This window comes from Zosterops lateralis, assembly GCF_965231275.1.
Source record: "Zosterops lateralis genome assembly, chromosome: 30".
NCBI lineage: Eukaryota > Metazoa > Chordata > Aves > Passeriformes > Zosteropidae > Zosterops > Zosterops lateralis.
In genome coordinates, this window is record NC_139790.1 from 329571 (window position 1) to 346759 (window position 17189).

At 49.9% G+C, this 17189-nt stretch overlaps 1 protein-coding gene across 1 annotated transcript in view; it reads left to right on the forward strand.

Moving 5' to 3' along the window:
• ZMAT4 (zinc finger matrin-type 4) overlaps positions 1-17189 on the forward strand; it is a 52310-nt gene that overhangs the window by 19638 nt on the left and 15483 nt on the right. The window contains exons 2-4 of the mRNA XM_083880275.1: positions 399-500; positions 11285-11374; positions 15452-15608. Coding sequence (XP_083736401.1) covers positions 399-500; positions 11285-11374; positions 15452-15608 — 349 coding nt within the window. The remainder of the gene's footprint in view (positions 1-398; positions 501-11284; positions 11375-15451; positions 15609-17189) is intronic.

Below are 17189 nucleotides of genomic sequence, written 5' to 3' on the forward strand. Positions count from 1 at the left end.
GTCATGGCAGTGCCATGGGGCCTGTGCTGTGTCTGGGGCAGTCAGAGGATGGGTGTGCTTGGGCACACCTGGCCTCTCGTGTCCTCCTGCTCCTGCTGCAGCAGGGAAGGGGCCCAGCACTTGGTCCCCAGCAGCACCAGGAACTGCCCAGGGGCAAGGAATGAACACTTGAAATGGGCTGTTGGTGCGTGAACCTGGGGACTCCGAATGGGAGGGGTTGGGGTGTCTCTGTGTCACATTTACACCTGTGTGACATTGGCTTCATTCCCTCGTGGTGACAAGAGCTGCTCGGCTCAAAGCATTGCCTCTCCCTTGGCTCTGTAGGAGCCTTGTCAGACACATCTCCCTGCTTTCCATAACTGATTCTGCCTTTTGTCTCTTCTCTCTGTCACGCACAGATGAAATCCTCTGACATCGACCAAGAGCTGTTCACTGAAAGCTACTGCAAGGTGTGCAGTGCTCAGCTGATCTCCGAGTCCCAGCGCGTGGCCCATTACGAGGTAGGACGTTCCTGGTCTGTCGCTCCACCATTGCAGTTCTGCCTGGAAGACTCAGCGTTTGAAGAACTGTTTTTACTTGGTGGCATCTTCCTCTGTCAGTGATGTCACTGCACCGGTGTCTGCTGCATGTCTGGCTCTTTCTCCTGTTTCTGCCAAGTCAGCCTGCAATTTGATCAGGACTGGAGGAAACACAGTTAGCAAGGAGAGCAATTAAGAGTGCAGCAAAACAAGCTCAGGTTGTATTAAATGTGCTGCTCTGTGCCTTGCTGAGCAGGAATCACTGATGGTGCAGAGAATAGATTAGAATTTGTGAATGTATTTAAGCACTTAAGAGGTAGCGAGCAATGAATAATTAGAAAGGATGGATTATTAGAGACATGTTAGAACAGCAATTAACAGCACCGCATATCTTCAAAACAAACTTAAATACTTTCCTATTAAACAGGGAGGAAATTATGGAGGGATATGATGCTGTAAAATCCTTCAGGGAAGGAAACACACTGCCTGGGTGTGGATCCTGCCACGGTGAGGGGCTCTTGCTGTTCACCCAGTGGGAGAAGAGAAAGTCTCAGGTTCAAAAGCAGAAGAGGTGCTGGGTCACTGTGTGGTGGCTGTGCACGAGGGACCATCCTCCCCTGAGGGCATGTGAGATGATCCAGCCTGGAGAACTCCAAAAGTGATGCATGTCTGCATTATTTATATTACATGGTTTGTATATAGAGAATAAACTATATTAACTATATATTCATCATACATAATATAGAGATAAGACAGATATTTGGATAATATGGAGTATTTTGGTTTGATTTGGTGGTTTCTCCAGCCTAAACGGTTCTGTCATTCTGTGTGAGGAGCTGGGGGATGAGGGACTTCTGCACTCACAGGAGGTGTGTTTTGCTTCTGATTTTAGTTACGTGGACATTACCAGTGTCTGCAGAGTTTGTGCACAGGGACCTGGAAGATGAAGTTACTCTGAGCATTTGCTTGAGTCGAGTGTTTTGCAATTGATGTACGAGGGAGACAATTGTGTGGCCAGTGGAGAATGTGCAGGAAGCTGAATGTACACGAGCCGAGGATGCTGTGCTGCATTAATTAACAATGGGAACAAGAATGTACATTTGCTTGTAGGGCACTTTACATGTCTGTTTTGGTGAATTTCTTAGGAGCTCTTCTGAACTGCTCCCTCTGGCTGCCCTCTGTGTGCAGCAGAGCTCCCTGACAACTCTGTGAAGTTGAAGGCTGCAGTTTTAGGGACACCTTCCAGATCTTGGTACTGGGCACCGCGGATGCCAAATTTTGCCCCCAGAAAGCTGGAGCTTTGCTGCAGAAACAGGAGCAGCGCCTGGTGAGGCACAGGGTGCTCAGCCAATCTCGTCTCCTCTGCACCTGTCATTGTAGGTATGAGCTGAATCATTAATTCATAGCAGATGTTTTTGAAATGTGGAAAACAACACTGTTTTCTGTTGTATATTTTAGTGCGAGGTGTTGTGCTCGTTTGTCATCCGCTGTGAAATCCCAGCAGACGCTGTAGATGTTTGGCACAATAATGTCATTCCCAAACCTCGCTGGTGGGTTGCATAACACAGAGCAGAGCCTTGGAGTGAGCTGTAAAGGCTAGCTGGGATCCCCTCCAGTGGCCCAGAGGCTGGGAGTGCCCCTGGCCCATGGCTGTGCCACACTTTGCTGCTCTTGACAGGGAGCAGTGTCCCTTTGGGGCATCTGTTCTGGTCACCACTCCTGAGAGTGATGCTGATTCTCCTGGTAACCTTCTGGCACCCTGGTCCCCATAGCCCACAGGCACAGTGAGAGGCTGAAAACCTGCCCTGAGGTTTTCTGGGGAGGCGGAGTTGGGGGCTCCATCCTGCCTGAGGCTGGCAGCCCTTGCTGCAGGCCATTAGTTAATAGCGAGAGTGTAAGATTCAGTTTCTTTCTAAATATCAAAGCAGCTGGTCACAATTTTCACAGCTTTCTTTTTATTCCTTCTTACTTCTAGAAAGCGCTGGATAGTTAAAAATTGATTCTTTTCATATGGGGAATATCCACTTCAGAAGATTAAATTTTCAGAACATCCATTTTCAGGAGCCCTGGGGGTGGCCACCCTGGCTGGCCACGGGTGCTGGGGACCCTTGGTGATGGTGCAGCAGGGGATCTGTGTGCCAGGGCTCTGTCTGGCGTTGTTTTGGTCAGCAGTGCCCTTATCCTTCCTGAGCGAGCCTGGAGAGAAAGGGAATTGATCCACTGCCTCACTAGCGCAGTCAAGTGAGCTCTGCAGCCCTTGTGCCAGGGACTGGAATCTTGGCTCTCTGTGCATGCAAAATAAGACATTTCTCTGTAAGAAAATAGAGGGAAACAGCCTATGAAAGGGGGACGTTTTTATCTTGCCAAACAGGAATAGTCAGTTCCAATCGCTGTCTCATCTCCTTCTCCAAATCACCAACCAATAACTTTTCCTCTGTGCTACTTTGCCAGGAATAAAAAAAATGATTTTATGTCAGTCACGCAGTATTAAGTGATATTATTTCCAAGGGCAAGTGTAGTGGAAAAATGACAAAAGGATCAGACTGTTTGCAGCATTTTTTTGCTTCCAACTTGACAAACAGCAAATACTGCCTTTATTACATGTGCTTCATGCAACTGTTCTGGCTTTGTCTGATGGGTCTGATGCACCCTGGCTCTCCTTACCATCCTGGTGAAACTGCCAGGTCCTGCCCTTCCCTCCAGGGTTCACCCCAGGACAGAGCTGAACCCCGCAGCTGCCTTGGGATATTGATTTGCAGTGAGATTCCCAAATGAGCAGTGCCCTAACGAGCTCAGTGCTCGCTGCCGTGCTGAGCATCTCCAGGGGCTGGTCCTGGGCAGTTTTTGTGCAGAAGGAGATGAGGCAAATCTACCTGGTTGCTGTTGATGCCCCAAAGAGTGTGCACTGGCATATTTTAATTCTTAAAGCAAATTAATATCTTAATTTGTCCCTTGAAGTATCAAAAAACTCTCTTCCCACTTCTGCTTCTGGAATAAAGGTACGGATGCCTGAGACAATCCCTGGGTGACACTCACTGTGCTGCTGTGCCGTGCCAGGTATCCCTGAGGTTCCCTGGCTCCCTCTTCCTCCTTGGGAAGGAACGGGGTGGCTGTTTGGGTGAAGAATCCACACGCTGCAGGTGATGGCTGGCTGTGCCAGGCAGGAATGGCCAAACACCACCATGGCCACTGTGGGGAGGGCATTTCACACCTCCTGTCCCACTGTCCTTGCAAGGGGTGAGTGACATTGTGCTGCTGCTGCAATGCCACTGAAAGTCTGTGCCCCAGAATATTTTTTTTTTCTTTTTCTCCTGTATCTCTGCATCTTTCCTTCCCTGGGAGCCAGAAGCCTCTTTGGTGCTGGACTCTCTGGGTTACCTGTAATTTAACACTTACTTCCATCTCTGTCTTTGGGAGAGGTTGTATTAATCACTTTGGTGAGCTGTTCTGTGAATTAAAAAGCTAAAACAAAGAGAACTAAGGTTTCTTAGTTAGTTCCGAGTCCTCATCTCCATGTAGAAGTGTTCACAGCCATTAGGAAGATGTTACAATTTATTTTCACGTTTCCCCTTGAAAATCCTGCAGGAAAATTACCTCATACACAAAGTTGCTCTCAGATTTCACCCTGAGCTGCACATTCATCACCACATTTGCTCCTCAAACTGCTGTAACGCTCTTCTCCATTTTCTCCATAATCTTTATTGCTTCAGGTGTTCAGAGAGTGCTTTGTTTTTTCCATTTAAAATGAGGGAAGATGCCAGGTCTGGAGGAAGAGCAGCCCAGAAGGGGGCCGTTCGAGTGTTGGCTCACCTTATGGGATGAGGGAATGCTGCTGGAATGCTCGTGGTGGAGCAGCAGGGGAGGGCAGAGGCAAAGAGTATTAAAATTCAAATGCAGAAGAAGCTGGGGAAAACAAATCAAGTGCCATGGCCTTTGGCTCTTCTCGGGAGCCGCGCGCTGTGGAATTGCTCACTCCGTCTCTGGAGCGAAACAGGCGGGGAATATCGACAGCCTCATCAATACTCCTCGTGTGCACAGGCTGGAGTGGTGCTGGGGTTAAACTGCTTCCAGTTGGGCTGTCCTTGGCTGGAAACGGCATGAAGAAATGGCTTGTCTGGAGGAATAATAAACATTGTTTACTATTGGCACATTAGTGCCTCAAGGATCGAGATGTGTGTGCTCAGAGAGGCAGTCCTGTGTCTGAAATATTAATGTGCTGCAAGAGCACATTCTCTATTTAACAAAATAAATGCTGTGCTAGAAAGCAAGGAGCTGAGATGTTGGGTTTCTACTCTCAGCTCCCCGTGTGAGATGCTGCAAGCATTTCCAGGATGGAGGAATGGAAAGGATGTGCTTTAACTGAAAATAAAGGCTGCACAGGGCTGTCGTGTGTTGGGTTCTGCTGGTGTCAGTGATGATGGAAGGAAACGTGACATTTACTGGGCACGATTTCTCTCCTATGTTCTGCCACTGTTGCTGCTCACCTGCCATGTGTCTTGCTTTGGTGGCAGTGACATGTAAATCCTTCAGAGGATAAAGGAGGAGGGGACACCCTCCCCATTGTCGCCATGTCCTTCCCCACCACTGCTGGAACCTGCTCTGCTGTTCACAGGTTTTGGTGTCTGCTCAGACATTACTGTTATCCTGCAGACCAGGCTGGTGTTTGACAGGAGAGCCTTGGCTGGAGGAGAAAAAGCTACAGAGAGCACATTTGTGTTGCAGAGATGACGAAGGTGCTGCTCTGCTGTTTTTGTGTGCACATACAGGCCCGCTGTGGATATTCCTCGGCAGTTTGTGTCGTGGTAATGGTCCCAGTTAAAATTTGTTGAGGTAAATGTGGCCACTCATTGCATCTGAGGGAGATATGTGTGTGCCAGGGTTTTAGGGCTCAAGGCTCATGTTTCCTCTGTGCACACAGGGCAGCAGCAGCTGCTGCATCACACGGGGCTGTGGGAACCAGTGGAGATGGGATGGGACTTTACAAGGCTCTATGTTACTGCTGTGTTGTCAGCGTTAATGGCTGGACGTTATTTTTAATGCACTCCCAGTGTCAGAATCTATTGCTGAACAGCAGCAACAGCAGAGCAGATAAAGCCCAGTGCACAGCTCCCTTCCCAGGTACCTCTGCACAGAGGCCTATTGCTGTCTAAAAATAGCTGGAGGTAAAAGGCCCTTCAGAGCAGCAGTAAAACACACTGGGAGAATGGGACCCCAGGGTTGGCAGGAATGGAGAAGCATAAGGGATGTCACGTTAAAGCCACATGGAATGAGAGCAAAGAAAGGTTGCACTGGTTCACCCTGGCCAGTGTTCCTGCATCTCTTGCCCTGCCGCAGCATCTCTTCCCCATCCTGCTGCCTGGCAGGCACCTCTTTGTTCCAGGTATTCGCTCTTGCTTGCCTTCAATATTTTAAACTTGCAGCCCATGTTTGGGTTGGGGTTCTGGGTGTTTGGAAGCAGAGCCGTTAGTTCCCGTGGTGTGTTGTGACAGACCCGCCCCCGTGCGCTGGGGGCTGACGGGCTCCCGGCGGTGACTGGCACTGACGCGCTCCAGCGGGGATTTGTTCCACACGGCGGAGATGGAATGGGAGCAACAGCATTGCTGCTGCTGCTGCTGCCGTGCTGCTCCTGTGCACAGCAGACACTCTATTAACTCCTCTGCTGCCTGCCTGGCACTGGGATGGGGGGGCTGTGCCAGTGGTGGAGCCCACCCAGACCCTGAACATCAATACCCAACATCAGTGGCCCAGGATGAGGGACTTGAGCTGCAGGTGAGCAGCAAGGATTTAACTTGCTGTGTGGAGCACATTTCACAAGTTCCCAGCCTGCTCACTGTGTCCCTGCGTCCCCTTTCCCTTGGCACGTTTACAGAACCATAGGATGGGTTGGGTTGGAAGGGACCTGTAGAGGTCGAGTCCAACCCCTGCCAAGAGCAGGGACACCTTCAGCTCAGGCAGGTTGCTCAGGGAGGTGCATGGCCTGGAAAAATCCCATAATACCAACAGAGAAGTAAATGCATGGTGGCGTTAGGGGAGATGTAAGATCCACCTGCAGAGGGAATGTGAGGGGGTGATGTCAGGAGGGGCTACAGTGGGTTTGAGGAGGGGCAGGTGCCCGGGGTGGCCACACCAGATGAGCTGAGCCCAGCTGCTCCTGCCATGCCCCTCTGGCCACAGCCTCTAAAGAGAGTTATTTCCTCTCCCGGGGTACCCAGCAGTGTGTTGGACAAGAGGTACAGTGACTACAGTCAAAACTGATATAGGAAGCAGTAAAGCTAAAGATCACAGCTGAAATGGTGATTCCTGAGACAGAAAATTCATGCTCAGGATCCCGCCTTGGAGTCAGCCTGGAGAAATGATCACAGATGGAAGGAAGTGGAGCTAGTGGTTGCTTGGCTGAATAGATCCTCAGCAGTTGCTTTAATGTGTAAACAAATCAATGTCCAAACGAGTAATGTGCCTCTCTTTTCTTTGGAGCAGCCAGTCTGATGGGGGGGGCAAATTCAGCTGAGCACTGGGGAATTGCAGACACATATCTCTGTGCCCAGGAAGGCAAAAGCATGAGTAGACACTTTTTAAAAAATTAACTCGTGGAGAAAAAAAGGGGAAGTTGATAGAAATGACCATAAATTATAAATGAGGCTTTTCAAAAATTACAAAGGGAGAAAAAGGACATTGGCATCCAGCAGTGTCTGGAATAACAGCCGGGGAGTTCAGCTCTGCAGCGAACCACAGGGATCTTGACAATGTTTGTTGTGTGGGTAGTAAAGGCAGAAAAGGGAAGGCATTTGCTGAAAATACTCTTCTCCCGTCTATTTAAAAAACGCAGAGGATGTTGTTATATCATAGAGGAAGAAATAGATTGGTTCCATTCCAGTAGAAACTTGGAAGGTTGTTTGGCAGCGATTACAAATCCCAGAACGATGTCCTTGAGGTCAGCAGGTCCAGTAATTCACAAGTGGGGGCTCGAAGTGTGCTGGCCACTGTCCCTGCTGACCCTCTGTGGGCCTGGGAGCGTGGAGGAAGTTTCCAGGAGGAAGGAAGGAAGCCCAGAGCAGGCAGGGCAATGCTGGGAGCTGGAGCTGTCCAGCCTGGCTCAGCTCCTGGGCACAGGAAAAAAAGGGGCTGGAGGATGATGGAACTGAGTTTCTGCACAAGGTTGGGAGAACTGGGCCAGCCAAAATAACTTTCTCTCTTTTGATGAGATTACAAGTGGGGCCAATATAGATAATAAAATTGGTATAATCATGTGACTGCACGTTGCGTGGCAATTTAATTAAGAAACTGCCAGTGCACAAAAAAAAAATCAACACAGTTTACACTAAAAGGATTAGAACCCAACCAATGGCCTTCTGAAGAAGAATTTATTACAGACTAAGAGAAACTGCAGTCATTTGGGCTGCCGTGGTGGTTCCCTCCTTTACCTGGCACCTGTGTCTCTGATGGTGCTTGGTGCACCAGGGGCTCCCCAGGGTGGGGGTCCCTGGTCTTTGGCTGGAGAGGAGGTCACAGAGGAGGAGGAGCAGGAGAGGAAAACTAAACTGCCCAAAACCATAAAGCTGCCAGCACAGGGGGAAGCAAGGATTGATGAAGGGATATATGGGGAATAGGGAAATGAGATTATATGCTAGCACAGCCTGGGGGAAGCTGAAGAGATGGTTGATTTGAACCTGATGACAGGAGACAGGAAGAAAGCCCCACAAGGAGAGTGCTTTAGACTGCTGGATCAGCTTGAATCAGTGGCTCAAAGCGGGAGCAGTTCCGGGGCCAGGGTGGGGTGCTGGGGAGGGGACTCCTCTCCCAGAGCCCCGGGCAAGGGCAGGGAAGGGAAGATCCGTGTGTGTCTGTGTAACCTGCTGACCCCCGGGCTATAACGCCTCAGCTGCAGCTCGTGGCCGTGTGAAGGGGATGGTCAGTCCTCCCCAGAGCTGCTGGTGCATCCGCAGAGGAGGGAGACAAGCCCCTGCCCCAAACAGGGTGACCAGGGCTGCACGTCCCGCCAGCTGCCACAGAGACCTCGCTGCCTGCTCCAGGCAGACTGTGCTGCAAAACCCAGTTCATGCAAAACCAAATTGCATTTCATAGCACAATTTAGCTCCGCTTTGCCCTTTTGTGTTTTAGGGTTGAATTGCCAGAACTTTGCTGTCTCTGCCGCGATCCTCTGTATTAGAGTAGATTTGATAGAGACAGAAATGATCTGTTTATTTACTTTTATTGATGAGCCTTACAGTAGCAAATGAGCTTGCAATGCAGAACTCTGCAGCAGCTGTGTGCAAACAGACTGAGCTCCCTGCATAGTCAGGGCTGGTTTTCAAGCCTGCAGTATTAAACCAGACTTAGTGCCTTTAAAAGGTGCTGTTCCCACTAGGGACAGGAAAGTGAAAATGCCTTTGGCACAACACTTTGTACAGCTACAAAATAAATATTCACGGGCACAGAAACACCTTTATTTCACCCAAAATGAGGTTGTGGTGGCTGTTGGAGGTGCCTCCACAAGGCAGTGTGCTCATTCCACCCTGTGGATTTACAGATGTGGTGAGGTTTTGTCTTTCCTAAGGCTTGTCAGTGAGATGGGTCAGAATGGGAGCTAGAGGTGCCCTGATCCCAGTTTATCCCAGTTTTCTGCCTCCTGTTTGTGGTTCTTCCTTTGGCCCCCCCATGTGCCTGGCACTTGCCCTCCCTGTGCCTTGGAGCTGCAGGTTTCCAGTGGGGAGAGGATAACCCGCAGTGCTGTTTGCGAGCAGCACACCAAGAATAATCACTGTGCTCCTGCCGTGCTCCTGCCGGGGCGTTGGGATGATAAATACACATGTAAATGTAGGAAATGCCAGAGATAAAATGGATGACAAATGGGCTGTGCTCGCTCTGCTCCACAGAGGGAAGGAGATGCTCGCCACACTCGCGCGGAGGCCGGGGATGGTTTTAAGCTCCGCTTTTACGACCGTAAGATAATAAGGTTGCATAAGGAGCTGTGTAGTTTTAAATTATTCCAAAGATAAGTAATTCCTTTACCTTGACTTTCACAAATCTAAACAAATGCGCCAAGGAAGGTGAGAGGTGTCTCACAGAAGGCTGAAGCTTTGCTGTCCTTCAGCACTGACACCTGGGCGCCGTTTATGGTCCAGCTGAGTTCCACGGAGCAGACCCGTAAAGATGATTCCTCTCAACATCTCTGCAGCTTACACACACACCCTCAGCTACCCCTCCCAAATATTTTTACCCTCTAAACTGAGCAGGCTGTGGCTGTGTGGGCATCGTGACGTGCTGGGTGAAGTCAACCGAGGGAAGAGCCTCGTGACTATGGGGAGGATGACTCGAGGGAGGCTGACTGCTCCGCTCTGCTCTGCTCTGCTCTGCTCTGCTCTGCTCTGCTCTGCTCCGCTCTGCTCTGCTCTGCTCGGCTCTGCGGGGTGGCAATGCTCAGGGAAGGGATTCAGCTGAAAAGCTCTGGCCACGTTGCCTTTAACGCACGTTTGGCTGGCCCTGTGTGGTGCAAGGGACCCGCTAAGCATCACTTCAGGCAGGGAGTGAAGTTGGGCCTGCAGCCAAGCACCAGGAGCAGGCATTGCACCTCTGTCCTGTGCATTTCAAACATCTATTTTGCCATTTTCTAATTATGCAGTCACTGTCTGGGTTGCTGGTCTGATAGCTGGAGCTTTGGGGTTTTCTGCACTCTGCTCTGACCACGCAAGGTCACTTTTGCTAAATGCAGCAGGAAGACGAGCTGGGGACAGATATTTGACATTATTTATCTTGACTGATTTGCTCTGTGGAAAAAAATTATTGCATAGTCACATTTTTGCATGTGGATACAAATATAGCTCCCTGCAAATTTAGCTCCAAGTTTATACCACAGGAAAAAAGAATGTTCCAGAACATGCTAATGATAATTTAATATTTTTAAATTGCAGCTCTGTGATCTGAAATTATAACACTAGGGTGCTGTTGTTCTGTGGGGCAGTTGGAAAGGGTGATTTGAAGGAAACATTTGCATGGTAACACCTCCCCATGTGTCTGCTGCCCATATGCTGGCTGCAGGTATTTTGGGGCTGCAGACTTTTCCCCTCTGCATCTGGTGGAGGACAAGACCTGATGTAAGTCGAGGTTTTGAAGGTTTATGTCTGTGCTCCTGCTGTAGAAGCTTTAGAATCTTCCTTTAAGTCTTGCAAGTCCCAGGGATTTGCTTTGGTTGCTGCTGAGGTCACCAGGGGATCTCCTGTCTCCTCTAACCTTCACCTGCCTGTGAGCTCCAGCTGTGCCCAGAGGCAGCGTGAAATCTCCTCACGGGAGGTTTTTATACCCCTCTTAGGTTTTACCATTCTAGAAACATAGGAACTGTGGATTTGTTTTGTGTCTGTGCCTCCGACACCTCAGGATGCTTTTGTATCTCTGGCTGGAGCTCAGGAACCCCGGTCTTTCAATCTGCCCCACCATGGCAAACGCTGTCCTTCCCTGGCCGTCTGATCCCTGCTGTGTCTTGGAGGGCCTGCAGGCAGCAGGGCTTGGAGAGGGGCCAGAGGGGACTGTTTTTTCTGCTAATGGCAGGTTTCAATCCACAGCTCATTTCATCTGCGTGCAGAGCTCTGTGAAAATTCTGAGAAGTGCAAATGCTCCTCACCTGGACTCTTCCCCCTTTTCTCCTCCAGTGGTGGATACGGATGTCAAGGGGATGTGAAATCTGACTGTGGGTTGGTGTAGTGAGCGCAGCGACTGAGCCTCTTGCTCCTTGTAACTCCAGCTCTCCCCCTTCTTTTCTTCTTGCCTTCCAGAGTCGGAAGCACGCCAGCAAAGTCCGTCTCTACTACATGCTCCACCCCGTCGATGGAGGCTGCCCCGCCAAAAAGCTCCGGTCAGAAAATGTGGGTAAAATCCAAGCCCCTGTTTATTCAGCTGCTTCATGAATCATTGACTCTGGGCTACAACATTCTCTCTCTTACAGCCACAGATGATCAGGTGCCCGGAGGTAACATTTAGATTAGCTGAAATGCAAAGTAACTGGAAATAATGTTCAATAAACTACACGAGAATTATTGCGTGCATCAGCAGCAGTAATTGCGGCTTTAGTTATTTGGATGTTCTTTCATAGGAAAAAAAATATGCTGATAGCAAATACTCAGGGCTTGCTCCATTTCACCAGGGTCTGCTGGTGAGAGGTGGGGCAGGTGATGGGAGCAATACCTGCAGGAATTGCAGCAATGCCTGCCCTTGTGCCTCCAGGCGTGGGGCGATGGCCCCTCTGGGGTGCTGTTGGCAGTGGAGCAGCACTGGGGTCACTTCCAGACCCCTTCACCCAACCTGGAGTATGTGACACTCCTCCCCAGGTGAGGGTCACTGGGCAGAGAGGAGGACTCACCCCTGGGCAGTGTCTGGGGACAGGTGTGGGGTGGCAGAGGTGGGTGTGGAGCTGTGTGTGTACACCTGGAGCACAGTGCCAGGTACAGGGCTGCTCTAGGTAACACCTGCCGTGCAGTGCCACGTCCTCCAGCTGGCAGGAGATCAGGGGATGGCAGTGGTGCCACCACAGTGTCATGACTGAAAACCCCTGGGGTGAGCAGGAGGTCCCCGAGAGCAGTGTCACCTCCCCAGGGCTCCGAGGACTCGCTCTGGGAGTCGATGTGCTTTATCCAAAGGCTCTCAGTCTGCCAGTTTAAAGATTGGCTATTGCTTTCCTCAGCTGTGCTCAAATAAACAAATGAAGATGAGGAATTGGACCAGCTCACAGCCATTTGTCAGGCAATAGATAGAAGGAGACTGAATTTTTAAGAGATGGCTTCGTGGGGAATTATTCATTTGGCTCCTTCCCACGTTCTGGGGCTGTGTCAGAGCTGCAGCGAGGTTCCCAGCACGCAGCATCCAAACCAGTTCAGCGTGGCTGGGGCTGAGTGCTATTGATATTCAGTGTGATATCTTGTAATTAAAGGGAGAAACATGGAACTTTTGCCCAAGGAATCTGAAAGCTCATTTATGTAGTAATTAAAACACTAGAGAACTTTTCTGCTGCACGCAGGCCAATTGCAGATGCAGTCTGCCCCTCCAGAGCAGGATCGTGCAGTGATTTTATGGAGTTATTGTTGTGGGCAGTACCATGGACAGGTGCATGCCAGTGGGGAACAGGATCCTCTGAGGAGTTTGATTATGCCTGACAAGGAACCACATATTCCATGTGCACCTCAGCGAGGGATATGGAGGCCAGAGAACCAATCAGACCTCAAATAAGTCAAAGTTGAACTATTTCGCACTGCTTTTGTGAAAGGCAGTGTGGAGAAGGAATGTAGTTCTGTGTTTGCTGGTGCTTTTGCCAAGGGCAGCCCTGGTGGGGGTGGATTAACGCGTCCTCATGTTGTAGGTGAACGCTAGGCTAGGCCAGACCTAAATTCTAAAATTATTTGTGTTATAAAAATATAGCAGGGAAAATCTGCCAAGATTTACAGCTCAAAGTATCCCTGTTGCTGATCAGATGTTACACAAGCCTTTGCATTTAGAGAGAACAGAACTATTTAGGACATCTCTAAGGCTGCACAATAACATCCCTGCCATGTACACGTGCAGTGCAGTGCCCTGCTCTAGCAGTGCCACTCAGGCCATGGCACAGCCACTTTAATGAGTATTAGAAACAACCCGTGAAAACCAATTAAATTCGTGTAGAAGCATCTGCAACTAAAAAGGGAATATTAGCCTTTTTTGTCACCAGGACTGCTACATGGCTGTGTGCCATTGGGTTTGTGTTCTGCTGACCACAGAACTATCACACCTTGTCCTCCTGCCAGGTGGCAGCAGGAGGGAGAGGTGGCTGCAGTGGTGGGTACTCGGTGCAATGAGATTGGAAACAGCATTTGCTTCCTGACCTTTCTGTGAGGTGAAGGGAAGGGTTGGCTGTTGTTTGAAGATGGCAAAAAATACTCAATTTCCAAAACACCCATTAGCCCTTTGGAGTGAGAAGGAGAAGGCTTGTACAAGTACTCTTCCAATGGATAACAACTTGACTCTTGTGCTCTTCATTAGTGGTTTAATTTGGTGTGGAGGAGGGCTCAGTACAGCTGGGAAGAGTGGGGATGTCAGTGTTGGGAAAATGATGCTTTAACTCCAAGCCAGTGATGAGTTCTGTTGGGCTTCAGTTTGTATGAAGCCAGTGGCTCCTGTGCTGCATTGTCATGAAGGTTTTCAAGGAGGGATCGGCTGGAGAAAGATGCAGAAACAAAATGTAGAAATGTTCCTTGGCTGGGCCTGGCAGCGCGGGGTTAAGGAGCTGCCAGTGGATTTACAGAAGCTCAACGGAGCTTTAGTTCCTGCTCACTGTTCCAGCCCCGGGACCTGGAGTGTGGTGAAGGAGGGCTGGGTGGGTGCACATGGGGCAGGACGTCCCCAGGGAGCAGCCAGCTGCCCTGTGCAGAGCTGTGCCCCAGCTGGGGCACCCCGGGTGAGCAGCCCTGTGGTGTCACCACCTGCACAGTCCTGTCAGCGCCGTGTCATTCAGCGGGTGACAAAAGGCACCCGGATCAGCTTCCCACAGCCTCTCTGGTTTCAGGTAAAACAGCCCCTGACAAATGAGAAGGCATAATTACCCTTCAGGGCCAGATCAGCCCAGAACACCTCTGGCTCTGTGCAGGAGCTGGGCTGGTGGAGGGGGGAATGGAGGTGATGCTGTTCGGGGATGATCCAGACCTGGGTAAATGCAGAGCCCAAACAGCTCGTGCATCCCACTTACAGCTAATGGCCTTTAGTGTATAAAACTGGTCTATACAAGGGAGCAGAGGTTTGTCATGAGTGTGCAGAGGGGCTCATAGACCCACCAGGAGTTTGGGGACACCCCTCTCCTGCTGCTGGCTGAAATCCCACCCACTCACTGAGGTCCTTGTCCAGAGGCTTGGGTGAGCCCAGATGAGCTGCACAGTGAACTGTGGGTCGGTGTAAATGGGACCCTGAACTCCACATGAGGTATTGCAGGGCTCTTTGAAGGGGTTTTAATTTTTTTTTTATTTTTAATTGCTTTCTCAGTCTAGCTGAGAAAAGTAGGTTGGAAAGGAAAAAAAATGTCACTGAAGAGCAGCCCTGGCAGAGGAAGAGACCCTGGTGCATTAACACCGAAGTGTATCAGCTTTTCAAAGGAGCTCTGTTGGAGGCTCTTTATATGTTGCCACTGATGATCAATAGATACTGGAAATTTTCTACTCCGCTCTTAACTTTCAAGTGATTTCCCTTTGAAGATATAAAATATCTTGAGAGAAAGCTATTTAAAAGAAGTGCAAATTACACTCAGAACAGTACTAATCACCTCTTGAGATTCCTCCCTAAGGTTTGATTTACAGTTATCAACGACAAAAAAGTGGTGAAAATCGGTCGTTTTTCTAAAAGTGCTTTTTTTGGGGGGGGAAAAATAACCTTCAGTGGTGGCTCAGGTGTTCACTCTGTGTTGGGGTCACCCAAGGCTGGGGTTGGATCCTGCTGGAGGGACCTGTGTGATTTAAGACAGTTCATTTGTTTCTGTCACCTGCAGAGGGGGTTGTGCCCCCCTGGATGTTTTGGGGTCTGTTAAAAAAGTGCATCAGGAGGAAGCTCAGTGTTGGATGGCAGGGAAGGCTCTGGGCCTGTGTGACAAATGCACACTGCAACAACTCCTCAGGCAGAGAACAGGAATAAAGGCTGAGGGAGGGGAGGCTCAGGGATGTGCCAGGAGCTCCAGGGCCACAAGGGGACACAGGGACAGGCTGAGCTCCCCGTGCAGAGCAGAGTGGAGCTGCTGGGGAGCTGGAGCTGTCCCCAGGCTGGACAGGGCTGGGACAAGGCTGGGAGGGATGGGAAAGGAAAACCCCTTGACAGCCACAGCCTTGGCACAACAACCCAGCTCCCTCCCTCCTGTTCTTCTCTCCTCTCTCTGTGACTCTGCTTAGTGGGCTTATACACCTCTATTTCTTGTCTGTGTTTTTGTCTCCACCCAGGGCAGTGACGGTGACTCAGTGGATAAGAACAAATGCTGCACACTGTGTAACATGTCCTTTACCTCAGCCGTGGTGGCGGAATCGCATTACCAGGGGAAAATCCATGCCAAAAGGTTAAAACTGTTGCTAGGGGAACAACCAGCATTAAAGGCCACAGGTAGGTCCAGGGGGAGCAGGAGGGGCTGGTGCAGAGTGTGGTGGGCTCAGGGAGCCCAGGGGGCTTGGCCAAGGTGCAGGCAGGACACGGGGACAATGTGGAAAGCTGAGCAGTGGTGGCTGGCAGAAGCAGCAATTCATTTGTGTTGCTGTCATAACAACCTTTAGAAATTCTCATTATTGTCTGCTTTGTTTATGTCGATTAGGGTTTTATCAGCTGGGGCTGGCCCTGGTGTGAGAGCCCTATCTCTGGTTCCACAGGTCCAGAGTGTTTCCTCGGTGGAAGAAAATGTCTCCACTGGGTGCAGATAGCCAAGCCTGGCTTTAATTGTCAGCAGTTTAATTATCAGCTCGTTTAATATGTTTAATAAACCTTTGGTGTTCCTGTACAGTACAGGGCATTGTCTGCTCTCACCACAGAGGGAAATCCAGGCTTTAAAAACACTTGGATTGATTGTCTCTTGATTTTTGCCCAGATGGGTTTCATGCTTTCCTCCACAGTGATTCTAGTAATGCAGCCTATTAACTTTCCCATTTAAAAAGTCAAATGTTGAAATTGGACAATTTAACCATCTTATTGTTTGCTTAACCATAAATCCCCCAAAACCACACTAATAATCTGTGAAAAAAAAAAATAAAAAATTCCTCTGTGGTTGTGGAAGCAGAAAATGCTTGAACAGAGGATTCAGCTTTCTCCAGGAAGGATTGCTGGGCCGAGGTCCTGCAGACAGATGTGACCCAGAATTGCTGCCAGTGGCACTTCCTTCAGCACGAAACACAAACGGAGCTGTGTGTACATGCCCAGCATGTAAATCCTGGATGTGATTAGATAACGGGGGTTGGCACTCTGTGTGTGTGGTTTTTGTTGCCTTTTTAACTTCGCAGACTGTGGATGCTGATACAGAGAACAAGATTTGTCCTTTGCCAGGGCGAGTTTGGGAGCTGTTGGTCCCTTTGCCTGAGGGAATGTGGGGAATTGTCTTAGGTGGGGTTTGCTGGGTTTAACTGGCCACCAATTAAACACCAGCATAAACTGGGTTTAACATGCTCAGACACCAGTGTGTTCTGTGGGAGGAGAAGGTAAAGCCACGGCAACTGGGGAACCACCCCTGGGTCAGCCAAAGGAAGGTTTTCACATGAGCTCATGGTCACTGACACCTCACTGTGTCCCTGGGCTCTTCAGGCTGTTCTGCAGGGGCACAGAGAGGGAACTTGGGCTTGGTGTTCATTTGTCCAGGGTTTTTGTTAGAGCTTGAACCCTGTCCCTCGTGTGCACCACAGGACCTGCCACAAGCCCTGGTATTCCTGGTGAATCCAGGTGAGCTTCTGTTCACAGGTGTGCTGGATAGTGCATGGACTGGTTCCTGTGTAAGCTGACAATTTGGATTCACCCCTCAGCCACAGGGCCTGGCCAAGGCAGGGCTTGCTGAGATCTGCAGCCTTGCAATGTGGTTTTTGTTTCACTTTTAAATCATCTAGATCAGCCCCACAAGGCTCTGAGCAAGCCATGCTGCGTGCTCTGGAGTAATGGGCTCTCCAGCCATCCTAATCACTAGGAAGGAGCAACTCAAGGACTCATCAG